At 47.4% G+C, this 27,864-nt stretch overlaps 1 protein-coding gene across 4 annotated transcripts in view; it reads left to right on the forward strand.

Moving 5' to 3' along the window:
* The window catches only part of DIAPH2 (diaphanous related formin 2), a 3,515,124-nt gene that overhangs the window by 3,026,821 nt on the left and 460,439 nt on the right, over positions 1-27,864 (forward strand). For 3 of the 4 annotated variants that reach the window (XM_085607750.1, XM_085607751.1, XM_085607752.1), the window contains one exon: positions 14,151-15,217. In XM_085607750.1, coding sequence (XP_085463876.1) covers positions 14,151-14,317 — 167 coding nt within the window. In that variant the 3' untranslated portion in view covers positions 14,318-15,217. Of the gene's footprint in view, positions 1-14,150; positions 15,218-27,864 lie in introns of those variants that run through there. The other variant, XM_085607749.1, reaches the window with a different exon arrangement.

Here is a 27,864-nt window from a genome sequence, read left to right on the forward strand (position 1 = left end):
CGACCATCCACCTCCACCCGCAGCTTAGCCGGGAAGAGCATTGAGTACTTAAGATTTAGGTCCCTTAAACGACGTTTGACGCCAATAAAGCTCTGCCGCTGCTTCTGGACCGCCGGGGTAAAGTCTGGGTAGAAGTTTACGTCCATGTTGTCCAACCTGACCGGTCCCTGTTGCCTGGAGGTCTGGAGGATGGCATCTCGGTCCCGAAAATTAAAAATTCGGGCAATAAGGGGCCGTGGCGGGGCACCGGTCTTAGGGCGGCCCCCGGGGACCCGGTGGGCACGTTCCACCGCAAAAAACTTACTCAGCCCCCGGGGCTGGAGGTGGGTCAGGATCAAGTCTTCCACGAAGAGGTCCGCCGCCTCCGCCTCACGTCCCTCCGGCACACCAATAATGCGGATATTATTCCTCCGGGCGCGACCCTCGGAATCCTCCAGTCGCCGGTCCATCAGGGCGCTCGCCTGGCCAAGCCGGCGCACCTCCTTCTGGAGGGCCACCACGTCAGTCGTGAGGCTCGTTGTGGTGTGGGTCAGGGAGTCGACTCGGTCGTTCGTTTTTGACAAGTCCGCCCTCACAAGTCCCACATCCACCAGGACCGAGTCAATTTTTTGCGACAAGGTGTCAAAACGCTGGTCCACTGAGGCCTTCAGTTCAGCGATGGCGCCCATGACGTCCCGGAGGGTTAGATCCACTGGATGGGCGGGTGCCTCCGTCGGGCCCACCGGGGATGACCGCGTTGTCTCCGGAGAACCCTTTTGGAGCGTGTAGCGGTCCATACTATTGGCCTGGTGCGCCGTACCACGGCGGGTCGTCTTCACCTTCGCCCGGTCGCCATCTTGTTTGGTGGCCATGCTGGCCCTTCCACCGTCGTGCCAAGATCTCCAAACGGGCCGTCACACCAGATCACGGGTGTCAAGGGGGCGACCACAGAGCTGCGGGTCGACCCACCGTCGGCGGGTCAGCTGGGCACCAGGACAAGGCCACACCACCGCACCCCGCTCCGCAGCCCGACCTCGCCAGAGAGCAAGGAGGGCGCAAAAGCGAAAGTGAAAGTGCGGGGTACGCGAGTCGCCCAGCCCCGCTCGCCGCTGTTATTCACCTTGTCCCCGGATCGCGCCACTACTCCAATCCGGGGGACCGGCGAGGAGAAGGCCGCAACCTTCAGTCGATGTTCCCACCGGTGTTCGGGGTCCGATTCGAGCCCAAAAAACGGGTAATGCCTCAGCTCGGGTTCCCCGACACAGTCCCCTTAACAAGGACAGGATATTTCCAGGATTTATTCAGGAGGTCGCGGAGGTCCTCGGGAGCCTCGCACCTACGCGGCCATCTTGGTTGCGCGCTAGGCTCCTCCTCCCAGGTGATACTTTTGAAGGCCATTTTGTCTGCATTCAAACTAGTACTGCAAAGCATGCTCCCAAATTCAGTCCTATTTCTCTCCAGTAAAACTGATGGCGTTTTCATGGATCATTTTAAACTATTGAAAGGGGCTGTGATGTCCTGCTGTGAGTCCTCACCATTTACAAATGTCTGTTTTGCAAAAACTGATACTGCTTCATCTAAATTCAAGTGAGGTCTATTTCTCCTGTGTTCCTTTTTGGCATCAATAACACAGGTTACTAAAGAAGGGGAAGCCAGCATAAGGGCACCTTAGACCTATGTTTTATAAACAGAGCTCAGTGTCCTTTTCTATGTCACCTTCCAAGATTTGATTAATATGTGCACAGCATCCTTTGCTAAGCAAAGTGACCTCGTGACACAGTGACACAGAAGATCTTGTGTGGCCTTGGCCTTACAAGGCTGGAAGGAAAAGAATGCCTAACCTTTGTCTCTTGTTTGGAGCGACTCATCTGAGGTCATGTGTGGCGTGTCATGCATCATTAGTGTTCCATTGCTTCCAATGATGCAAGATGACATTTTATTTGATGCGTTTGTTGGATTCTTAAATCATGGTTTTGCTGTTAGACTGGAGAGGAAGATAATGCATTTTAAGTGCTATCTTCCATCTGTTGCTCATCAATTACGCAAACCAGCAGTGTTCTCATTGTATGCATTGCATTTATCTTGTAAAAAAAATGTCTGTAGGATTTTTTTAATAGGGGAATCTGAAAACAGTAATACTCAGATAAGAACTTCTACTTTCACCTCTTTGTGGCCTTCTAAATACAATTGTTACAAACTATACCCTTGAAAGTGTCATGCCTTGTGTTACAGCAAAATACAGAGTGGGCATAAGATAAGAGACAAGTGTGTACAGCAGCGCTTGCAGTTTTAAAGCCTGCATCTCCAAAGCTTGGTGGGAAGAAGGTAGAAATGCCAACAGTTGGGTGTGAAGCCCTCTACAAAAATATTCATTACTATGATTGTTGTTGTTGTTAGTGTGTTAGTCTTAATGGATTGCCATAGTTGACAGGTTTCAGTTACAACTTTGCCTTGATAATATAATGGTTCAAGTACTATAGAAACATGTTTTTTCTGGCCTAAATTTAAATTACTTGGCATTTGATTCCGGTCTATTAACTCTTTGGACTTCATTCCTCATTATTACGCCTTTGTCTTTCAGTGTTGCCACATATTTTTTTTCAATTAGAGGAAATGTGTGTGTGTGTGGGTTTGTGTGTGTGTGTGTACGCACCTCTAGTGAATATTGTGAACTAAAGTGGACCTTCAAATCAAAATGATAATTAACAAACGTCGGAAAAGAAAAGCATTTTTACAAAAGTTAAAATGCTTAAATCTCAAACAATATTGTTGTAGCATCTTGAGCAAATGCTAAACATGTTTTAATAAAATTGATTTTTTTTCAGGTGAGAAGTACACACTCAACAGCATTAGCTACATCAAATTTCATTTTCAGAAAACAAGAATATTAGTCATGCTTTCCGATGTCAACTCAAGAGTAACAATCTTGCCGTGTCCCTTTGAGCGGAGGAATGCAGTTACCTTTAATGAACAAAGTTTTAGATTTTAACTCACCCTGATTAGAACTGCAATGTTTTTCTTTTTGTGAGAAAAATATAAAAACAGACCTAACCATACTGCAGTGTCGACAAAGCTGGATGTTTTTTTATTGTAGGAAATAAGCAGTGTTTTAATCATTTATGAGAACATGTAGATTTTGTGCAGTAGTGAGCAATACTCATTTTTGTATTATCTCATCATTAAAACCACGAACATACCATATTGAACCTCATATAAAATAATGTCAAGCACCCACACTCCTCACACGCTAGTATTAGCAGCATCAATTGATGACAATTCACTAAACGATTTTTTGATGCTAACTTTGATAATATCTTTGACTAAATTAAAAAATGCAGAGAGAACACCAAATAGTCATGATGAAAGGCAAAGCAAAAAAGTGCAAAACAGGTATATGAATATACATTAGGTGGATCAGAGAATGACTGTCATCCATCTCTCAAAGAAACATCATGACATTATGTAGGACAGCCCTTAATACGGAAAACCAGATGAGTGCCAGCTCAGCACTACTCCAGAAAAACACTTGCCAATAAGAAACCAAAGTGTACAGTGAACATATTTTTCATCTTGTACAATAAACCATCAAACATAATATTCATGAGGCATCATTTTAAAGACTCCTCATTAATAAACATGAAATCTGAACAGCAGTTACAAGATCATTGGAAAATGCAATTCAGCTCAAAAGTTGGTGTCGATCACCTCATAGTATACGAAACAGCTTGTAGTTAGATTACAGCTCAAACATCCTACTCATTTTTTAAAGAAAATCCCTTTTCTCAAACTATCCTTGTGTCTTCTGTTCAGAACAAATACCATGTACTACTGTGTGACTTATGTGCCACAATCTAGTGGTGTTCTTCTCAGAGACTCATTCACTCATTATTTAAAGCATTTCTTCAATGTATATTTACTTTCCCAATACTTTGCAAGACATGTAACTGACAATAATCACTGTGATTGTAAGTGCAGTATAAAGGTTTGTGGAGCCTTTGTGTAGTTTCAGGAACTAACACAATTACTGTAGTACTCATACATAGCCGTGCTCAAGAAATACAGAAAGTAGCAAATTAGGGTATCTTTATTGACATCTTGTGTCTCTACGAAAAAGTTAAGTCACTCTCAAATACAGACCGTAACAGGATTTACCTGCTCATAAGCTACCCTGTATGATATCTACTGTAAACTATTATACCTCTATTGGTAAACACACCTCTGAACTCTATGCAATAAACACAACTCTAGAAAATAGACTTTCCAATTGCACAAGTACCCTTTTATGAACATATAACCGACAAAGTAGCTGCCATCCAATGGCAGGCCACATAAAGAATCACCTCCTAAACGATGCAACAGCATGACAGCAACTATGTATGGCATGCATTATACCCTGCTTATTGGTTAAAGCGATGCTCTCTTCATGCTGGTTTTGTATGGCCTTTTGACAGGGATTAAAAGCATATATCATTCAAACCCTGACAGCTGTTCTTCAGTAACCAACAGTTTTCCAGTTGAACATTTCCAGATCTCAGAAGCTAATTAGCACTGCAGGATATATTTTCTTTACCCATCATCCTCAGCTTTTATATGTTGCTGTTTTAAATACCCTTGTCAACCAGAAAATCAATACTGACAAATGAGCTCACTACCAAATATTCAATTTGGAAAACTCCACAAAAGAATCCTCTAACTCCCCACTTCATTCAAGGATGTCAAGCAGCTATATTAAAGAGAATTAAATCTAATCACCAACAGTACCAGACAAGCTCCGATCTAGGAAGAGATCTTCCCCACAAGATGGGAATCATCATTCCCAAATATTCTACAAATGCTAAGTTATTCAGATTTACTATTGAAAGAGTCTGCTTCTTTAAAACATGCATAGCAAAGAAAGGCACAGGCAGATCGGCACCTCCACATTTATTCTTTATACTCAAACTTCAAAACACCTGTGCAAGCCTTAATGCTTTCTCACATAAAAGACAACAACAACCTTTTTGAAGAGATGCATTTTGACCTTCTCTTACAGTTGTCACTCTACTGCCTGACCTTTCAAAGGGATCAGTAAGTATGATTGTACCACCCCCTCCATGATTTGCCTGCATGTGTTGACCCCCTAAGCTAATATCAACATCCAAACCTGTTCCATAACCTACAAGGAATCGGTGACAAACCCAGCTGCTTACTTGACTGAGGCCAAACACCTAAAGGACAGGGGCGGCTGGTGACATTTGAAAATGGCGGGGCGTAAAAGTGCTGGAGGAGTGCCCCGTCAAAACGCACTCTGAAACTAGGCCCAAAACACCCCTTCCCCTCCATGGATTTTCTTCAAAACACTTGCAATCAAAATTAGACCTTCCCAACTCTCATCCCAGCTAAGCAAATCCACTCGGAACCACCTGCAACACCCTACAATCGAACCCCCAAAAAAAGCAAAACTAACGTTTAACATGGGCTCCTATGGCAGCTCCTTCCCTTCTTCGACTTTGCCAAAAAACACCCTCCCCATCGATCGATTCCGCCCAAACTTCCTGCACACCCATCAATTCCCCCTCCCTACCACTCACAGCAGCCCCGTTCCTGTCGATCCACTGGAACACCCTAAAAGCCACTTCTCCACCACCCTAACCCTACCACCAGCAGCGGTAGAAATTAAAATTAATAAAATTAAAAGACACTTACCTGACCGCCTCTTCTCCTGGTCCGCGTTGGCACCTCTGCCCCTGCAAACCGGTCCGGAACACCACGTGACGTCAGCACTGGAGTCAAGTGACTGGCAACCCCTCAGCCAATCCTGGCGCTGCTGCAGCACCAGGATAGGCTGAGGGCACAGCCTACTCCTCGCCCGCTGCCTGCCCATTAGGAGACCGAGGGGCTCCTAAAGGGTATGCGCAAGGCAGTTAAAACACAAGTACGCATGACTGGGCACGGGCTAAAAATTAATCTCCATGCCCACTCATGCCCACTTGTGCTGCCTTTCCCTGGCTTGTGACAATGCATGTCAGTCAACATGACGCCGGACCGCCCACGGTCCGACGTCATACTGACTGACATGCATTGTCAGTTCTCCCCACCCTCGGCGTTTCTGAACTTAAGTAAACTAAGTTCAGAGACACCGAGGAGGGAGCTGCGGGCACGCGATCGTGTGCGGGGGCGGGGGGGCAACACCCCAATGGACGCACCGTGCCTGCTAAAGGAGCAATGACAACTTCAGACTTCAATTTCATACTCTATTTGAGGAAATAAACTATTTTCTCATTTCAATTGTACATGGAGGTGCCTGATAGTGAATTGATCCCCTTAATGAAGAATTTTTTTTTACTGCTTCTGGATCTATGTGCAATATTCCACTGCACCGTAGCTAGGCTCACACTTCACATGTAAAAGCACACACATGCAGTATGTGTACATGCTTATTGTTACACATCATTATATTTCCAGTGGGTTTTAAATACAGAAAAGCAAATATATATACAAAACGAGCATTCATAACGCTAAAGTGAAAACATATGTAAATCTAGCCTTTCAATAAATAATTTCATACAGCACAATATATTTTGGGCTTTATGATGTATAAATAATTTGCCAATGAAAGAGGACCCTGAATATACCTTGGAGATTGCTGGTGTTCGCTGGAACTCGCTCCTATGTAAATGTACACAATTGTGCTAAAAACCTGGTGGTTAATCCAAGTCTGCTATCGGAAGTGAGTGTTGTCTAGATGATATAACAGAATCATGGGTTTAGTGCCCACCTTTTCAAAACCTAGGATAATGAAGTGAAGAGGCAAGTGCCCAGGAAGCATTTAATCCCTGCAGGGGTCACAATGATATTCAATAACTCCTAGGGGCACTGATACTCTCTTTGGGAATGGGGAGGGGTTCATTTTCCTGCACCTTTAATTGTCCACAACTGCATCTATTCCGCGGATACCCATAGCGATTATGGGAGGTGTATTTCTGTATGTAGCTATAGATATTAGTCGTGGAAATGTAAGCGTCATAAATAATATCAGTTCTTCCAGCATTGAGATGTACAAAATGTGTGAGGGGGCTGAAGATGCAACAGAATGTCTCTAGGATATGTGAGTCTTATGTGAAAAATAAGTTTGGAGATAGATTCTGGCAGGAAGAGCGGATGCTGCATATACCAGGGAACTGTCAGACAAATTGGACCTTCTCACCCTTTTTGCCACCTCCTACGATGTACCATCTTCTCAGTCTTGCTGTATTTCAGCTGACTGCTATCCGTGTTATACTAAGCAACGAGCTGTTTAGAAGTAAGTTCATAGTATATCATATATCCTTTTTTCTCTCTTCAAAATCTATTGCTACAAGGAAAAGTGTATGCCGGAATGTGACAAGGGTCATAGTACATGCTACTTTCTGATTCCCCACGGTTCAGGTATAGTTTGCCATGGAAAGATGACTTTGTGTTAATCCTATTGCTAGTGTTAAGTGCAGTGTAGTCAATATGCTGTCCAAAGTGCCTTTATTTGCTAGTGACATTTATTAACTATTAACATCCTCTCACCCTGTATCTTGTCCATCGCAATGGCTTTCATTATTCCTCTGTGATTTTAACACTGCTAGATTAAAAGCCTAATGCACTTTGTATCAACACCTTAGCATATAGATTCTCTCCAAGTAAATCAACTGCAGTGGGCATTGTATGGTTATGATTCTCAGCCATCAGCAAGAGCATACCTCAAGAAATATGGCATCCATACCTGGGGCACCATTTTAGAGCCCTTCGTGAGCCTACATCAGTCTGTCATCTTGCCAAGAAGAGGGATATGCTGAAAGAAAAGAAAAATGTCTCCTGGGGAAAGACCAAGTGCAAATCGGATGCCGCAAAATGAAATGCATAGAAATACAGGGCCATAGTGTTTGTGGTTGAAAGATGGAGGCCCATTGAAAGTTTTACCATTGTGGAAGGTTCCCACTGTGCAATTGAACATAACAGTAGCACACTTCGATGTCTAAGTAGGAAGGTTGATTGCCCTTTCAGTATTCAGCTAGAATATATTTCTTTTTCCCGGAGATTTATATAGCGCAAACTTGACCTGAAGGTATAGGGTATCCGAGCTCTTTACACGGGCACCAGTAGCATTATATGAAACATATTAATTTTGCTAGGCACGGGGAGATTAAGTGATTTGCCCAGAATTACAGGATGTTGTGTGTCCTTGCCGAGACTCGAACCCGGTTCCCCCGACTTGAGGTCGACCACCCTAGCCGTTAAGCCAACTCCTCTCCCCAGTCTTCAAATGAAAGTCTTCACATTGGTTTTTGGTTGGACTTGCGTTAATTTTTTTGGAGGTCTGCTGTTTTTTGGGGATGGTCATTCATTGGTGCCCTGCAGAAAGACGTTTCTGTTTTGGTCACATTGTTACCTTCATCATCATTTTTTATTTTTTTTTAAATTTGGAAGGGGCATATTCAGTTACGGTTAAGCCATTTTACATTTTGCTGTGTTGGACTACAAGGTTTATACCATTTGATAGTACATGATGTGTTGAAACATTGTATAGCCAGTTACAACAGTACATGGACTATTTCAAGCCTTTTGCACGAAGTGACACTCTTGGAAGCTTTATGCAGACTGCAGAGGGACAGGGAGCCTTTTTTTTTGTGGTCCATATTTAAATCCTTCCAAAAAGATAAAAGTGTTCCGTCGCACCTTGTGGGACTCTCCACCACGTGTATTTCAGCGGTAAAAATGATTATCGTTTAAAAATGATGGCAATATTTGAGGTGCAGTTATTGGCTGCGCAGTCTGAGCACCCGCCTTGTAAGTGATTTCACTCGAAAGGCTCCGCGCTCTTCTTTGCATGAACTTATTTCTGATGGCACTAAGTGGGTGCGTTCACTGTATTGCTTGTCAGCTTGAATCATCAACCTGCTGGTATGGACCATAAATAGGAAAGAGAATGGCTTTAAATTAAATGTAGGTGCTTTGCTCAGGGTTAGCTGATGGGATTTGACAGGGCAGTGATAAAGGGGTTCAATATTGACATTGTCAACGCTAAATCTCAGCTAAAGAGCACTTAGCACCGTCACTGAAAGTAAAGTAAGGGAAGTATTTTATATCCCGCCTCCATCTCTCATCCTGTTGACAGGTACCAGAAAGCCGGCGTATGATAAGATAGCTTTCTCTTCAAAGGAGGAAGGATGGCTTTCTAAGCACATGAGGGATGGGGAGCGCTTTGTGGAAAACACGCTAAATAAACAAATTCTTTATCATCCTCTTCTCCAGCCTCTGCCTTCACAACACGCTCATCTAAGTTAATTTAGCAGTATATGGTCTGTGCAACAATAAATAGCTATTTCCAAGTAGGTGAAGCCGGGCCTCCACAAATGCATTGTGTTGGAATGCATGAGAAGTAAGCATCTTGTGGTATAATGCATTATTGTGTTATAAGAAGGGAGATACTAATCCATCCTCGCTGTTAATGAAATAGTCAATGACTCAGAGGAGGGTTTTGTTCTGATTGGTTTGAAATCTGTTGGCCCCGATGAGTAGCTCTGAATTGCACATCTGTCTGTCAGCAGTGGGTCACACAGAGGACCAGTGTGTGTGCATTTGGGCTCCTATCTATTTTGATAGCAAAGATGCCCTGAGAGCTACTTTGAGAAAATGAACTAGACCCTCACTTCATGAAAGAACCTCAAAGATTGTACAACTCTTTTCGGAGTCCTTTCTGAAGGACTTGCTGCAACATAGGTAACTTCAGGCAACGTCTAGTACATTGGTGACGTTCTGCCTGGAAAACCATAATGTAAACAATGATGTTCTTATGATGGAAATCTGCGAATTATTTTGGAGCACTGTGAATGCGAGTGTGAGTAGGTGAGTTCGAAAAATGAGCACCTATGTTGGTGCCAATTCAAAGTACAGTGGTTCTTGCCACTGAATGCCTTTGGTCTCCCTGGAACTGAGGAATGCAGGCCAGACCTGAAAGAGAACATTTGGCAGTGCAGGTAATGGCGTTTTGGAAGATCTGAGTTTTGCAGAAGAGCCTAAACTTGAATTCATTGGGTTCTGTTCTAAAAGGGGAAGAGGTTTGCATTTGTAAGTCATTGAGAACTTTATTTCTCATAGTTTTGTGGTAGGTTGTGTGGATAGTTTGAAAGTAGAAATCCTGCAACCCCAAAAATATAGCATCTCTTTAACCCCTTCCCCGCTCATGACGGAACCGTTCCGTCATGAGCCACGGTTGCCGTGTGCTCATGACGGAACGGTTCCGTCATGACAATCCTGTTGGCGGCCGCTCCGCCTGCGCGGCGCTGTTTCCCCGCCTGTGCGGGGCGACAACGCAAATGGGCGGAGTCATGACGGAACCGTTCCGTCATGAGCACAGCTCAACTGTGGCTCATGACGGAGCGGCTCCGTCATGAGCACAGGCCCACCGCGCTGCCCCCCTGCCCCCCCCCAGCGCTGCAGCGGAATGTCCGCAGCAGCGAAGGGGTTAAAAGACTACCAATGGAAAGAGTTGGGGTTATTGTCTTCAATTCAAGCTTAGGCAAGCATAACGTCTCAGTGGAAGTTTATTTCCCAGTAAGCACAACAAAAATTGCTCATGCATAGGGAACATGCGTTTTGTGGGTGTTTTTTGTTCAGCGTTCCCTGCTACTTCCCTAGATTTGTATAGATTATTTGATTTGGAGACAGATAAATGTGGGGATATGTGTATGTCGCAAGCATTAAGGGACCGGGAAAGTATAATGATTCTTCAGTTATTCCTGGTGAAGCTGTGGTAGAGTTCTGAACTGATGCCGTAGTTGTGCTCAAGGTGCCCCTTTCGAAACGTGTGGACCTTTTTTGTTTTAAGCATCAGACTGCTTGCCATGGAATAAATCTTTATTGAGATTTCTGGTGTGCTGACTCTTTTGTTCTTAATTCTTTGATGGATGTTGTTGCCTGCATGCAAGGGGGTTGGTGAGACCCCTTTTGTGGATAGCACCAGTCTCGCAAGGTGTCCACAGCTACAATTTCACTTTTTTTAACTGGTCAAATATATCCAAATCTTTGTCTATCTATCCGTTCATCCATCCATCTATATTACACAGTGGTGGCCGCAAGGTGTGGTTATGTGTAGGACCTAGTTACTATGGGAGAGCAATTTTTCACAAAACTTGCTAAAAAGCAAGTAAATCAACCTAAGCTCTTTTCTGAAACGTTTAAGAATGATCAGCCAGGTAGAGGCCAAGAAAAGGGAGGGGTCCCAGAATGCAATTTTCCCTTGCAATTTTCATAGGGATTTTTTTTTTTCCAAAAACTTTTTATTGGTTTTCTCATAACTTATAGAACAATCTGTGACATTGCAGAGCTTAAGAATCATTACATCAGTACCTGTGGTGTCATTCCACTTCAAACACAACTTCATAGGGATTTTTGAATGCCCAAACGGCATTGCGCCAAGTTTGGCAGAAAGCTAGGTATTTACCCAGAAAACTTGCTTTTTTATGAGTTGGTGTACATCCATTAACTAATTTTGGTGAAATTAAGGTTCCGAATGATAATGTATCTGCATTATTGGGTTTGCTGGACTCTCATGAGTGTCCCGTGGGCACTCAACTCCAAATAATAGAGCTGTCTGAATGGATGTGAGGGCTTTTTTCCTTGACAGCTGTTTTGCTCGCACTTGAGCGAAAGGCTCCCTCGCGTTCTGCAGGAATTTGCATTGTGATTGGCTGACCGCAACATGAGAAGAAATGGCGCAGCCACCCTTTCAGGACATGGGGACTCAGTCCATTCCTTTGTTTACATTCCTGACAGGAAGAACATATTTTTAAAGCTGTCTAAATACACTAATGGCATAGGCGCATCAGGGGGAGTATACAGTGCTCCCCATGGGCCACTGCCTTCTCCCACATTGGGTAGCATAGATGATTCCTAAAGCACAGCTTCCCTTTTGTGGATCAGATACACCCTCCAACTGGGTGTTGGTATCTGATTAAGGGATTGCAAATGCAATTGTGTTTGGAAAGCATTGATATAGTTCTTTGTTACTCAAATAGGAAGAGGATGCTCTTTTTGCGCCCCTCCCCTAATTAGGATTCCTAGTAAGCCACAAAAACCCTTTTTTAAGTTGGAAAGACTTTTAAGATGTGCAAAGGGTGTTTTGTACATAGCAAAACAATCCTTTGTGGTTGATAAAGACTGTGGTTTTGTGATTCACAGGCTTCAAAATTGCAAATGTGTTTTGTGTGTGGGGCTCTTGGTGACATGCAAAAGAAGTGGACATTGCCTTGGAGTTTAAATGCATGTTTACTGGTACATAGGTGTATACCAACCTCCTGATCTTAGGTTATTGAGGGACATTCACCTGTAAGAAGGATGATATCTTGCTACCTTGGACCTTAGATGGTCGGAATCTATGGCTTTCCACATCAAGGGGATGATCCTTAATGGCAAACGAAGCGTGGATACATTTTGCCTCATAACTGAGAGAGAAAACCCAAAGGCATTAGGGCTCACCTCAAAACCACAGACTACCTAGGATTCTCTGGAACTAACTGGCTAGTTAACAGTCTACTGAACCACCACAAACAATAGGAACATCTGAAGAATGTAGGTGGCTCGTGTGCACTAATAGTTGTAGTTTTTTTGATGCAGTCCTTTTCTGCTTTCTCCCTGCTGGAAGAAATGGCTTCAGTACACTGTGTGCACATGTCCCGACTCCCTCCACAGAGGTATTGTCAGAAGCAGGGCAGCTATCATACCTTCAACAAGGATTTAAGGCATACAAAGTGGGATGTACTCAGTTCCAACTTTGGAATCATTGGTAGCAACAGGGTCCACATAATCTTGTGGCTGGTGGATGGCATCACAATCGTTCACAAGGGTTTTTAGAGGCAACACAGATATTATAAATACAGCAAGTTCATCGATAAGTTTATCACATGAAATTAATGCACGTGGTTCTTCATAAGTCAAATTCAATCCTGAGCTTTATTTTGTATTTTTCAATAGGAGTGCGGCCAACGCGTTTCACCTAACAAGGCTTCATCAGGGTAAAAAAGATATGTCGAACAAGTACAATGAAAGGTGTGTATTTCACACTAAGTGGAGAAGTGTGGCTCACTGGTTAGAGGAGGCATACCCTGAAGCAGAGGTCAGACCCGGGACCAGGGTTCAATTCCCGCCGCGGCAGGGTCTGAGCCCAAGTGTCCACAGACTCGATAATTCTCACTTCGGTGCCTACTCGAATCATGGGTTCACAGTCTGCAACTCTGGGCAATAGCTTGCTTAATCTCCACTACGGCCCCCCGCGGTGGGATGCCTGGCTTTCACCTTGGGGATGCCCAGTACGGGTTATCTCACAGGGAAAAGCCAGGACGGGTTCCCAATGCAAGCGCTGAGATGCCCAAGGGTAAGTCGAGCGCTATATAAGAACATACATACATACATACTAAGTCAGCAGTGTAGCCATCGATCATCATTATAACCGGTGCATCCACATTATGCCCTTGGTGGGTCCAACCAAATGTGTCCTTGATTAAATATTCTGAACATTTTGTATAATAAAGATGCTAATTATTTTTTAGGTTGTTTATATTTTGACGGTCTATACCTATTGGTGTTGTGTTGTTGCCGACTCTTCCTGCTAATATAGAGGACCCTTTTTAGAAGCTTTTGCTGCCAGGTTTAATTCAAGGGTCTATCCATCTCCATACATCCTCAATATTAATTGAGTTGTGCTCTGTTTGTGTACTATTGCACCTGTACTTTATATTATGAAATGCATGAATATTTGCCAAGGATTTCGTTCTTTGTTTTTGTTTTATGCTGCTGTTTTTATATATGTTTTTGTGATCTATTTTGATCAAATGAAAAAATACTTGACTTGAGTGATCAATGGCAAATCACATCATCTCCCCGTGCAATGTTTATCTGTTCAAATTAGATGCCTTAAACATGGGCTACACGTCTGTATTTAGTGCCTTATGAAAAGACTGTACGTTACTTTTAAACATTATTTGAACACTTGCTGTAGAAAGTAGACACCATGTTTAGTTAATTTACCTGAAGAATAAATATGGTTATGATGATATGCTACGAACATTGCTTGGATATATTTTTTCCAAATTATTGTACCCTAAATGAAAAGAAGATCAAGATTGAGTTTAATTTTTTTCTTCTCTTTTTTTTTTTTTTTACAGAGGGAGACGAGACTGGCGTGATGGATAATCTGCTAGAAGCCCTGCAGTCAGGCGCTGCATTTAGGGATCGAAGGAAACGGACGCCAAAGAACCAGGGTAAGTCAGACTCCGCTCAAGTTATGCTTCTAGCAAAGGGAAAACAAGAAATTACAGTGTTAGCGAAATAACAACACATCTCTCAAAGGCTTTTAACAGCTTTCGTTGAACGCTAGTCTTTCATCTCTGGTGTGAATTCGCAGCAGGTCGTATCTGTGTGATCACAAGTTTTATCTTGCGTACCACATCTTCACATAGCTGTGGACCAAGCAGAAAAAAGTGGAGCACGGACCCCTTCTGTGTTTAATGGTAAGTTAGAATAAAAAGAGATGGTTATTTTCAGGTCGCTCCAGTTTCTTAGTAGGTCAAGTGAAATTCATACAGTAATTACAGGTTTGAGCGTACGTCCCCCAAGTGTGCCCTGTTGACATGGCATGCCAGTGTGTGGGCACGGTGAGAGCACACGGCTCCCTAAACGTTGGTTTGGGCTTTCAAGGGCACTCCTTTGGTTCAGAATAAAGGAAGTGAGAGGGGGGTGGCTGGGATTCTGTGATTGCTTTTGCAGTTCAGCAGGCCGTGGAGTTGTTCTCGCATTAAGGACTTACTAGGGAGTTCTTCAGCGTTATCATCTTTTTCATAAAAGCTAAGAAAATCATGGTCTTTTCAAGATCGAAGCATCGATAACTGCATATGAGGGCAGCAGCTCTGTTCCTATAAAGGGGTGCCCACCCCCGCAGACCCTGAATAGATATTATCTATTTGTAAATGAAAACAATAACCAGAATACATCCCACTGCAATTGTGAATGAGGGCGACCTCCAAAAAGTTTAGTTAAAACGTTGCAGTTTCTGGATATTAAGAGGGGCGAGTCAGATTCCATCGAAAATAAAAACATTGCTTATGACACCCCCCTCACCTCCCCTGCTCCCCCCTCCCGGCCTGAAGTATACAGCTGCAAAAGCAAACACAATTTTGGAAGCTTCCTGAAAACTGATTTTACACCAGCAGCGGTTTTTGAAAAGAAAAAAAAATGAGTTATTACGAGGACATAGGTTTGTAAATAGTGGGATGAAATAGATCACCTGTAAATGTACATGCATAAGTGGACGTTCGCTTGGCTTGTGACTGCGGCTAGCCACACTATTGCCACAGCTATTGCTTACTAATGTCTCTTGAGTTGTGGTTTTCCTTGAATTTACAACTGAAATTGCAGTACCAGTAAAGGGGTTTTTGGTTGGCTACTGGTGATCTAAAACCAGTTTCAGGCATCAGTTGAGTGTTGGGAGAAATAGGCTGTCAATGTATTAAACTATGTGCTAGGTATTTGTATTTTCTTTTTTTATTGTGTTGTATGGATGTCAGAAGATTGTCGGACACAATATCGGAACATGATCATCAAGTGTCACAGAGACCCCAGTTATGCAGGTTCTTCCATAAGCACGTATGGCAGCGAAGGGTAGCTAAAAGACAGTGGCGACCGCGCCAATCAAGACCAGTAGGGCGGCGAGGGCAGGGGGGAGGGGAGAGGTTGGGAAATAAAAAAAGAGTAATAAAAAACACTTAGCTGCTGCTCCGCCCCGCTCTGCTTCTGCTGCCGACCGACTTGTTCCTCCTGCTCCTCTCATCCTGGAGGCTCGGAAGTGGATGGGCCTAAAGGCACAGCCCCCTACCCAATCCAGACGCTGCTCTCTAAAACAAGAGCACCTCCAGGATTGGTCTGAGTGGCCTTGTTTGCCCCTCGGACGGTGCCTGGGAGCCTGTGGGGTTTCTCCAACTCGTCTGTAAAATACAGCTGGGTTGGAGAAACATAAGTGCGCATGTGTGTTTGGCCGGCCTAAGACCACGGCTAAATACACATGCGCACTTATAAGTGCACAGTACTCCTCCCTGCCCTGGCCCAGCCCCTCCTATCGGTCATAAGTACCTCCGAAAGACATAAATAAAACAATAACAACTTGTTATTATCGTTTTATTTATCATCTGTTGGCATTATTAGGACAACACTCGCCACCACCTTTTTTTCATTTTAGCTCGGCTGCTCACTTAATATGGGTTCATTCAAATTTGAAAAGCAAGTAAAAACAAGATGACTTTTTAAATAGAAAAAACACTTATGAACAGTGGCAGCTCCTCCGTTAAGATGAAGGGCTGCCCACTGCTTCAGCTGCAAGCAGAATACAAAAAATAAAAGGATAGTAAGGTTTGTTATTGTCATTTTGTATTCAGCTTGTAGCTGAAGCCCGGGGGCGAGTTGGGCTCCCCACATCACAGGGGGAGGAAGGGTGGCAGCACCCAGAGTGCGCATAACGCTTTGGCTGGCCGTCTCGGGCCAGCCAAAGCCTCATGCACACTTTGCATGTTTTCCACCCAGGCTGGAGAACATGCACAGCCTGCCAGCCTCTGTCTCAGCACCTAAGCACGGCTCTCAGACCAATCACAACACTGCTAGAAGAACATCTGAAAGGCATGAGGAAGACTGCCTGACTCCAGCCAGTAAGAAAGGACTGAAGTCCGTGCAGAGCAAGCCCTCCCACTGTTATTTCTCCCATCCTTTCTATAAGTATTGAATGGCACCCTGTAAGAGGTTAGGTTGTTGGTTGACTAGGTGTGAGCCCTGGTCAAACAACAAGCACAATTCTTGTCAAGGTGAGACACAAGCCAACGCTAAATTAACCTGTGGTCAACCCTCTGTGTCTACAGAGAAAATGTGTTGCGCAACCAAAGTGGTGCGTCGGTTCCAAGATGCGGCAGGGCTGCGATGTGAAGTCCTGTGTCATCATCAAGAATCCCATTGACAGGGGTCACAATGTGAAGTCTGGTGTCGAGGATGTGTAGTGCAGTCAGGGTGATGCCTCGGTTCTGACGAGCTGCAAATCTGCAATGCACAGTCCATTGTTGTCAGCAAGTGTGTCGTTTACAAGGATGCGAGGGCCTGCACTAAGTATGTATTGCTCAGCAGTTGTACCAATGAGGTGATGGAGCGTGATGCGATGCAGATCTTTGTGACTTGTCCCAATCCATGCAGCAGTGTTGATGCCCTGGCTCTGCTCTGGGTTGCGCCGTGCAGCAGAGGAAATGCATCGCTTCCGTTAGGTGCATAGAGCTGGCAGAGCACCTTAGATCCATTTCTAGGGGTCCAGGACTGTGGTGGCAATGCTTGGCAAGGGATACCGGAGTCCATGTCCTGGGTTCAACATTGTTAGAGACTTCTGTCCCTGAGACTCAAGTCAGAAGGCTAGCCATCTAGGCCTTGGAATCATTTTGGGGTCCTGGTTCAGTCTTTCTCTCCCAGGAAAGAGGGCAGCAGGTAAGCACATCAGGAAAGCATTTCTATAGAGCAGAAGTCCAGCAGTGACTCTTTCTTAAAGTGCCATTTTCAGAATTGTAATCTAACATCTGACCTAACCATATGTTAGGGTTTAAAATTAGGATTCCAGAGACACCAGATATGTATTGGCTATATGTTCTATTGGAAAAGGGCCTTTTAGTATGGTCATTACAACACTAGTTACCACAGCACTTTGTTCTCCAGTGCTAATGGTTGCGACTCTGAAAGAACACTGGAGCCTGCTAATCAGGCTCCAGTGCCAGTGCTCTCTCTCTCTAAAATATGATGCAGGTGAATTGGTAACTCCAATTGGCAAGGGCTTTAACCCCCTTATAAGCCCCTGGCAAGTGGCACCAGTAGTTTCCAGGGCATGAATGTGCCACCCCGAATGACACAAGTAAAAGGTTGACAGCAGTCTCTCCATTGCAGAGTGCAGGACCAGTGCAAACTGCTCAAACTCGACTGTGCTCTCACCATGAGTGTTAAGTTTACAGCACTAACTTTAATATATGCCAGTCAACCCCAAGGTAAACCTCCTGAGCCCAGTAGGCAGGGTGCATTATACTAAAGGTGTGGACATACAAGTGCAAGCTTATATGTCCATAGAGCAGTGACGAAGCTAGGCCTTAGGCCACCTGTGGGGGCCCCTTCTGCCCTCCGCGGCCTGATCGAAGAGCGGGGGGTGTTGCAGCCTATTCTTGCAGCCACGACCACCACAGGTAAGAGCAGGGGAAGAGGGGGATGTCCGCCGCCCCCAAAACCCGTGCCGCCTGGGGCTGTCCTCCCCCACCGCCCCCCCCAGCTATGCCACTGCCATAGAGTAGTCTCCTTCCATTAGGGGCTACTATAAGTTTCCTGTTTAAAGTGCATACATTAATTGATGGCACGAATCAGCTTAAATTTTGAAATATTCATGAATGAAGACTATCTCTGCAGCTTGGTGAAACTCACCATGGGGTGGTCTTTACTTCAATAAACGAGCAGGCGTTTTATGTCTCTTACGTGAAGAGATGCTCGAAACATGTTGGATTGCATAGTATCTAATTTACAAAAAAAGTTCTCCATCATTATCTTTGCTCTATTGTAATGAACACTTAGGTGGCACTCAATATTCAACCTTTTACCAAGATTGAAGGCATTTCTAGTAGTGTATTGGTGGAGCTAAGAATCCACATCCTCACAGATACCACCAAACGTCTGAAGCATGAATGGTAAGAGGGAATAAATAATCCCTTCACTATGTATAAGCTGTGTTACATAATGAAGTTGGGCTCAATATTCAAGATATGTGTTCGAGGCATGTGGGCTGCTGAATTCATATCTGTGCATAGATCGCCGCCTAGTGTTGGGTCCGGATGTTTGCACGTTGTTGTCCTGGAAGAGTCTTCGAAGTATCCTGGGATAGGTGACTCCTCCCCTGGACTACAGTGCGCATGGGCATCCTCTCGATCCTCAGATTGTTTTTTTCCGCCATTGGGTTCGGATGTGCTTATCTTGACTCAAGTTAGGAAAACCTTTTTCCAGGCCAAAAGGCCTTTAGTTCGCGTCGGTACTGTTCCCGATCGGTATCGATAGTATCTTTGTTAGTTTACTAACTTCAAGAACAACTTTTTCGCATCTTACCCGACCATCGACCCGACACCGACGATGGAATCGAGGACACCATTCAAGCGGTATCCTGTATGCAATGCGAAATATCCCCATGTCGACATCCACCCGGTGTGCAACAAATGCCTTTCACCGGATCACGACGAGTCCACATGTATGGCCTGTGCCCGATTCCGATCCAAGAAGACTCTCCGGAATCGACGAGCAGCGAGACTCGAAGCGCAGCAAGCGGCACCGGCCCCGACCAACATCTTCAGCGCCGAGGACGAAGATGTCGAAGACGTGGAGAACCTACCCTCCAGCCCCACTTCCGAACGCGACTCCGGATCGGAAGACATCGAAGAACGACTCTTTCACAGAGATGAAGCCGACACCGAGGTAGGAGACTACGATGAGGCCTTAGGGGCCGAAGAGAGTAGCTCCGGTGACGAGCAAGGCCTACCCGTACAGACTGAGGATATCCCAGTGCACCAGTCTATGGCTCCGGTCGAGGGATCGCCTTCGGGCCTTACCCAAGACCTATCCCGCAGTTCTTCGGCCCCGCCCTCTGGCCCGGCCTCGGACATTCAGCGGCAGCCATTACTACCCAAAACGGCTGGTTTCCCTTCTTCGAAACCGAAACCGAAAGCTGTATTGGTTCATCAAAAACCGAAACCAAAAGTGACGCTGGTCGGATCGAAGCCCACCACACCTTCGACGCCAGCCAAACCCGTCGGCCCCGACCGCACCAAACGAGACTTCGGTGCCGAGCTTGCAGCAGCCGACGTCGGCGCCGACACACGGAAAAAGACCTTCGGTGCCGCCAAACCTACTCGGCTCCCGGCACCGAAACAATCGGCTCCGGCCACAAAGGTCAAACTGGCTGCTGCGTCTCACACCGCTTCGACAGCACCACCAAAGGCACAATCATCGACGGCGTCGACGGCTACTACCGCTCCTCGACTCGATGACCCAGTGGCGCCGAAGAAGTCCACGCCCGCCTCTACAGAACCGGTCGGCGCCAAAGAACCGATGGCGCTCCAGGTGCGGCCAGTTGCTGCGTCCTTGCAACGCATCAAACACAAGGCAGTCCTCCAGGACACGTCAGGCTCTGAGCCGATAAAAGCTCCAACAGCTTCTCCGGCACCGGCCAACATCACTTTTGGCCTACCGCCGTCCACGGCCCCAAAACTGTTCCAAATCAGAACACGTGTCACCCACACCACGATCACGCCTGCCGAACGCTGTCCTGCAGAGACGTCACCATCACACATCATCGACGCCGACACCGGCAGAATGATGCTCCACAAGAGGAGAATAACCTCCGAGCCAGCTTTGGACTCCTACCGGATCCCGCTTAAGAAAAAGCTGCCAGTGGCTTCGGAACCAGTTCTTTACGAACCTCTCCATTCCTCTTACCAAGATCCACAGTCCTTCTCTCCCACACACTCCGAAACAGACGTTTTGGAGGACTACATAAGTGACCACGTCCCCTACCCCGGAGAGATGGACCCTGAAGGCCAACAGGACCCTGACCAAGCTTGGGATGACCCTGTAGACCCGGGTGCACCTATGGATACACAGGACCCGCAACTATATGGAGCGAAAACATCTCCTACAGAGGACACTGCCGCATTCAACGCCCTCATTGAACGTGCTGCGGCCAATCATGGTGTGCAACTCCACTCTGACACCGTCGAGGACGACTTTCTCATGGATACTTTCGCATCCTCAGAAAGGAATATAAAAACTCTACCCATGTTGAAAGGTGTCCTCAAACCAGCAAAGGACATCTTCAAAGAACCCACCAGGGCAAGAGTAATAAACCCCAGGATCGACAAGAAATACAGGTCGGCGCCTGGGGACCCTACCTACATTAGAGGCCAGTTACCTCTGGATTCCATAGTAGTTGCGAATGCTCGCAAACGGGCACACTCGCAAACGACAGGGGATGCTCCTCCCCCGGACAAAGAGTCCAAGGTGCTAGAGACCTCCGGCAAACGGGTTGCGGCCCAAGCAGCTAACATATGGCGTATTGCCAATACTCAGGCGCTCCTCGCTCGCTACGATCGAGCACACTACGACACATTAGAAACATTACTCCAACATCTCCCTGACCAATTCAAGGAGGGAGCAGAGATCCTCATCAGGGAGGGACAACTCCTCACAAACGCATCCATTAAGTGTGCACTGGATGCCGCAGATACAGCTGCCAGAGCCATAAACACTAGCGTCATGTTGCGACGACACGCCTGGTTACGAATCTCCGGATTCAAACCTGAGGTACAAAATAACATTCTCAACCAGCCTGTCAACCCCGACTACTTATTCGGGCCAGAGGTTGACACCACCCTAGAGAAAATAAAAAAGGACACAGACACTGCAAAGTCCATGGGGGCTCTCCAAACGCAGTCCTTTCGGAGCGGCTCCTTTCGTCGCCCCGGAAATAGAGGAGCAGGTAGAGGACAGGGGTCACAGCAAACCTACAACAAGGGAAACACACAAAGTTCCTACGATAAAAACACCCGGGGTGGATATCGTGGCTCAAGCACAAAGGGCAGAGGACGCGGATACGGCAACACCAGGTCCTCCCCCAAGAACAAACAGTGACGCCCTCTCCCTTCCTCCCGACCACATAACACCTGTCGGGGGAAGGCTACAAAGGTTCCTGTCCACGTGGGACTCCATCACCACGGACAGGTGGGTCAAAGATATTGTCAAACACGGTTACTGCCTAGAATTAACCTCAACTCCACCCACAATACCTCCAAAGCACCGTCCTATGTCCTCAGAGCACTTAACGCTCTTACAGCAGGAAGTGCTAAGTATGCTGCTAAAAGGCGCAATAGAGGTCGTACCCGTCCACGAGCAAGGTACGGGGGTGTACTCCCTGTACTTTTTAATACCGAAAAAGGACGGGTCACTCAGACCTATACTAGACCTGAGACCCCTCAACCGCTACATTCTCTCCGAGCATTTCCACATGCTCACCCTACAGCAAGTCCTCCCGCTGCTCAAACAGGGAGACTTCCTGGCCACACTGGACCTCAAAGATGCGTATTTCCACATACCCATTCACCCCTCACACAGAAAATACCTCATGTTCACTATTCAGGGGCAGCACTACCAGTTCAAAGTCCTTCCCTTCGGCGTGACAACAGCACCCAGAGTTTTCACAAAGTGCCTAGCTACTGTGGCTGCACATCTACGAAGACAGCACATACACGTCTACCCTTACCTGGACGACTGGCTTGTTCAAGCAAAGTCAGCCCAGCAATGTGCCAGCCACATGTCCCGCACCATTCACCTCCTTCACAGTCTGGGGTTCTCACTAAATTACCCAAAATCACATCTCCAACCCGCACACGTACAACAGTACCTAGGTGCGACCATAGACACTCTGGCGGCCACAGCTCAGCCAAATTTAGTGAGAATCAACAGCATGCAAATGCTGATTTCCAAGTTCAAACCACAACACTCCCTTCCCGCGCGAGTGTTCATGCAGTTGATAGGCATGATGGCCTCCTGCATTTTCATAGTCCCACACGCGAGACTACATATGCGCCCGCTTCAGGAGTGCTTAGCACGTCAATGGAATCAGGCTCACGGACAACTAAAAGACCTAGTGTTGGTGAGCGGTCGGGCATACAACTCTCTGCATTGGTGGAATCCACAAAACCTTTGCAAGGGCCGACCGTTCCAAGAGCCTGTTCCACAGATAATACTGACAGCGGACGCGTCTCTCCAGGGATGGGGAGCTCATGTACTCAACTACACAGTGCAGGGACTATGGACAACACAACAAAAGAAGATGCACATCAACCTTCTAGAACTGATGGCAATCTTCCTGGCTATGAAAGCATTCAAAGTACACTTGTGCAACAAAGTCGTGTTGATCCGGACGGACAACATGACCGCCATGTACTACATACAGAAGCAGGGAGGAACACACTCTCCACAGTTGTCTCATCTGGCTCAGAGCATGTGGAAGTGGGCCATTCAGAGGAACGTGTTCCTCATTTTATTTAGAAATCTGTTTATTAGAGTTTTCGTTGCAGGTAAAACCACATATTACATCATACTTCATCGAATAGCATTGTTACATAAATCTTGTAGGCAGGCATCAATATATAACTGATACAAACATGGTACTTTGTATTATGTGTGCCGTAGCCGGTTGTGTCCCAAGGTATACCCTGTCAGGTCATAAGCTGATCACCATTCTCAGTGCGTCCCCGGATGTTTATACCAACAGTGCAATACTCCCCAGGCTATAGCTGGGCAGTCGCCCTTCCAACAATCTAACAACTAAAACAATGTACAACAGCAGCTTGTGTCCTCTAGTCTAGTCGGCCCCCACTTCGCTGACCCCTCCCCCATCAGGCTCCACCCTCCCCGGCCCCCACCACTCAATAAAGGGGGGGTTAGGCACTTATATCCTATCTGCGGCTTGCACTATCTTCGCCAGTCAGCCAGTCGCACCCACCAGCGCGGAGTCCCAGTCAAGGAACAGTGCCCCATCGCCTAACGCGGCTCCTACAGCGCAGCAGTGTCCTCCCCCGGGGTCGCCCCCTCCGGTCGCGACAGGAGCTGCCTCATGTCTCCCCACTGGGCAGCGACGGGCGTCGTCCTAAGGCCCAGTGTCTCTTCCCGCCGAAGCGCCACCTCTTCTGCCTTTGCCCACACCATAAAAGAGCTACGCCACGCTCGCACATGCGGTGCGGTATCTGCCTTCCAGCGCTTGGTGATGAGCCGCTTAGCCACTATCATCCCCAGATCGAGGAAACGACAGGCCATCTTAGCCGGGGGCGGTCGGGGAAAGAGATGCAGCAGGTATGTGGGCCACTCCGGTGGAATCTCCCGTCCCGTACACCTGCGGAGTTCCCCATGTATCGCCCGCCAGTATATCTGTAGTGTGGGGCAGCCCCACAGCATGTGGATCAGGTCGGCGCCAAGCGCCGCACAACGGGGGCAGCACGCGTCCGTTCTGCAAAAATACTTATTGATGGCACCCGGTGTGAGGTAGGCCCTGTGTAGGACAAAGAACTGTATTTGACGGAATCTCATATTTCGGGGCACCCTCCGTGGCCCCCTCAGCGCTCCCTCCCATTCCCTGTCTACCATAGGGCGGGCAAGATCCCCCTCCCACTTCTCGCGCAGTGTCCCCAGACTCGGCGCTGCGTGAATCCGTAAGGCCCCAGCGAACCACTTGACCAGGTGTCCTCCTCGGCCCATAACATGGAGATACTGCAGCACTAAATGCTGCTCCGGTTCCACCTGCAGGTCCCCCCAGTGACCCACCAGGGTCTCAATCAGGGCCCAGTGACGGAGAAACTGGCCCTGCGCCAGCCCCGTCTCTTCTGCAAGGGTCGCAAACGGCAAGAGGCCCCCGTCATGGTATAGATCCTCCATGGTGTGAATATCAACCGCGTGCCAGTCCCGCAACTCCGCTGCTCCCAACGTGTCGCGCCCACAAGGGGATCCCTCCAGTGGGATGGCCGGGGCGTATGGGAGCGTGGCCCTTGTCAGCCGGAGGCTTCTGCGGTAGCTTTTACAAGCCACCACTAACAGCAATGGTTTAGGCTTCAGCGCTCCCGTCGTCGGGTGAAAAATCTTGAGGAGCTCGGCCACCGATAGCGGCGGGTTCTCCGCCGTCGCCGTATCCTCTCGGCACCTGTCAGCCAGCCAGCGAGCCACCCACTGCAGCTGTGCGGCCAGATAGTAATGTTCCAGGCAGGGCATCCCAAGCCCGCCCCCACCCACGGGAAGGCACAATTTCGGCAGCGCAACTCTGTGGCGCGCCGTTCCCCATATGAAGTCGCGGAGGGAACGCGTGAGGGGCGCAAAGAAGGACACCGGGAGGTATATCGGTAAGTTGGCAAAATAGTACAGCAGACGAGGCAGTACCACCATTTTAACGAGCTCAATTCGGCCAGTCACCGAAAGGGTAAGCGTGCTCCAAAACGCCATCTGGGTCCGGAGCGCGGTCACCGCGCGCCCTAGATTACCCTCCACCGGGTCCGCCGGGCGGCGATAGATCTGGACACCCAAATAGCGAAAGGTGTCCGGCCGCCACTGTACCCGCACTCCTCCGAGGCAGTAGCCGGGGTCCTGGACATCGCCCCCAAAGGCGTACAGACAGGATTTGGCCGCGTTCACTCGGAGGCCAGAAAGCCACTCAAAGGTGTGTAGAATGCGATCCAGCCCCTCAGGGATGGAAGATACGTCTCGGACATATACTAGGAGGTCATCCGCGTAAAGGGACACCTGATGGGTTGCGTCCCCCAGCGGGATGCCATCCGCAAGTTCTCTACGGAGCGTCGCCGCCAACGGCTCCATTGCGAGCGCGAACAAGAGGGGCGACAACGGACACCCCTGCCTAGTGCCCCGGCCAATGACGATGGGATCCGAGACATATGGGCCCGTGCGCACCCGCACCGTGGGTCCTTTGTACAGCAGGGCCGCAAGTTGCAGGAAGCCCAGCCCCAATCCGAACCTTGACAGTGCCGACACGAGGAATCCCCATTCCAAGCAATCAAAGGCTTTCTCGAGGTCCAGGACCAAACAGCCCGCCCTGGGCCATGGTCCGGTGCTCTCCTCCATCACCCGAAAAAACCGCCACAAATTAAGCGAAGTGCTACGCTTGGGCACGAAACCATTCTGGTCGCCGTGCACCAGCGCCGAGAGGAACATGTTCCTCATGGCGGAACACCTCCCCGGCAAGGACAACCAGATGGCGGATCTGCTCAGCAGACACAGCCACCAGATGCACGAGTGGGAGTTACACCCATCAGTACTCCAACCGTACTTCCAGCACTGGGGTCATCCAGAGATAGACCTATTCGCCACAAGCGAAAACGCAAAATGCCAAAGCTTTGCCGCCAGGTTCCCACATCCACAGTCGCAGGGCAATGCGATATGGATGAACTGGTCCGGCAGATTTGCGTACGCTTTTCCCCCAGCACCGTTGATACCGCTGGTGGCTCGCAAACTCAGACAACACTCACTGACACTCGTCCTGGTTGCTCCAACGTGGGCACGCCAGCCATGGTACACCACTTTTCTCGAACTTTCCGTGGTGCCGCATCAAAGGCTGCGGATCAAACCCGCGCATTTGACGCAGAACCATGGAGAGATTCAACACCCAGATCCGCAACAGCTGAACCTGGCAGTCTGGCTCCTGAAGTCCTAGAGTTTGGCTACCTAAACCTGCCACCTGACTGTATGGACATCATTAAGGAAGCTAGAAGACCCACTACCAGAGCTTGCTATGCAGCCAAATGGAAAAGGTTCGTCATTTATTGCAATAATAATGACATTAACCCGCTAGACGCATCCATCCAAAACATAATTTGTTACCTCTTACACCTATACCGATGCAATCTGGCGTACACCTCTATACGTGTCCATTTGACCGCAATATCAGCCTATCTCCAGAACAGGCAGCACCTCTCTTTATTCAGAGTGCCTGCCATCAAAGCATTCTTGGAAGGACTCAAACGAGTAATTCCTCCAAGCCACCCACCGGCTCCGATGTGGAACCTCAACTTGGTCCTCACACGCCTGATGGGTCCACCCTTTGAACCTCTACACTCATGCGAGATTCAATTCCTTACCTGGAAAGTAGCTTTCCTAGTAGCGATCACTTCTTTAAGAAGAGTTAGTGAACTCCAGGCACTAACCGTTCAAGAGCCATTCATACAGGTTCACGCCAACAGGGTCGTACTACGTACCAACCCCAAATTCATGCCCAAGGTGATATCGCAGTTCCACATGAATCAAACTATTGAACTGCCTGTTTTCTTTCAAAACCCACAAACTGTCGCAGAAAGAGCACTCCATACACTAGATGTGAAGAGAGCCCTCATGTACTATATCGACAGGACTAAGATCTTTAGGAAGACTAAACAACTTTTCGTTGCCTTTGCCCCACACCACAAAGGTAACGCTATCTCCAAAGCAGGTATAGCCAGATGGATCGTTAAATGTATTCAAATTTGCTATCAAAAGGCTAAACGCACATTAACGATTCCCCCACGAGCCCACTCAACACGTAAGTTAGGGGCCTCCATGGCTTTCCTGGGAAACATCCCTTTGCATGATATATGTAGAGCAGCCACCTGGTCCACTACACACACATTTACCAAACACTATTGTGTAGATGTGCAATCAAAACAGCAGGCAGCTGTAGGACAGGCTGTTCTCAAAACTCTTTTTCAGACCGCTGCAGCTGGCACTGGTAGCCGCCGCTAATAGGAGGTACTGCTATGTATTCTATGCACAGATATGAATTCAGCAGCCCACATGCCTCGAACTGAATATGCTACTTACCAGTATGCATCTGTTCTTGGCATGTAGGGCTGCTGACATTCATATCGCCCTCCCTCCTCCCCGGCGCCTGTAGCAGCTGCAGCTCTCAGAATTACTGTAAGCATGGTCATCACTTTCTGTATCTACTCCATCACTGCCACAATGGCGAAAAACAATCTGAGGATGGAGAGGATGCCCATGCGCACTGTAGTCCAGGGGAGGAGTCACCTATCCCGGGATACTTCGAAGACTCTTCCAGGACAACAACGTGCAAACATCCGGACCCAACACTAGGCGGCGATTTATGCACAGATATGAATGTCAGCAGCCCTACATGCCAAGAACAGATGCATACTGGTAAGTAGCATATTCAATCAAAACTCAGGAAGGCAAAACCTCCTCTTTCACTATAAAATGGGTACCACTAACAACTCTTATGTTGGGATTGGTTGA

The sequence above is a fragment of the Triturus cristatus genome, chromosome 5_2, assembly GCF_964204655.1.
Source record: "Triturus cristatus chromosome 5_2, aTriCri1.1, whole genome shotgun sequence".
Lineage (NCBI taxonomy): Eukaryota > Metazoa > Chordata > Amphibia > Caudata > Salamandridae > Triturus > Triturus cristatus.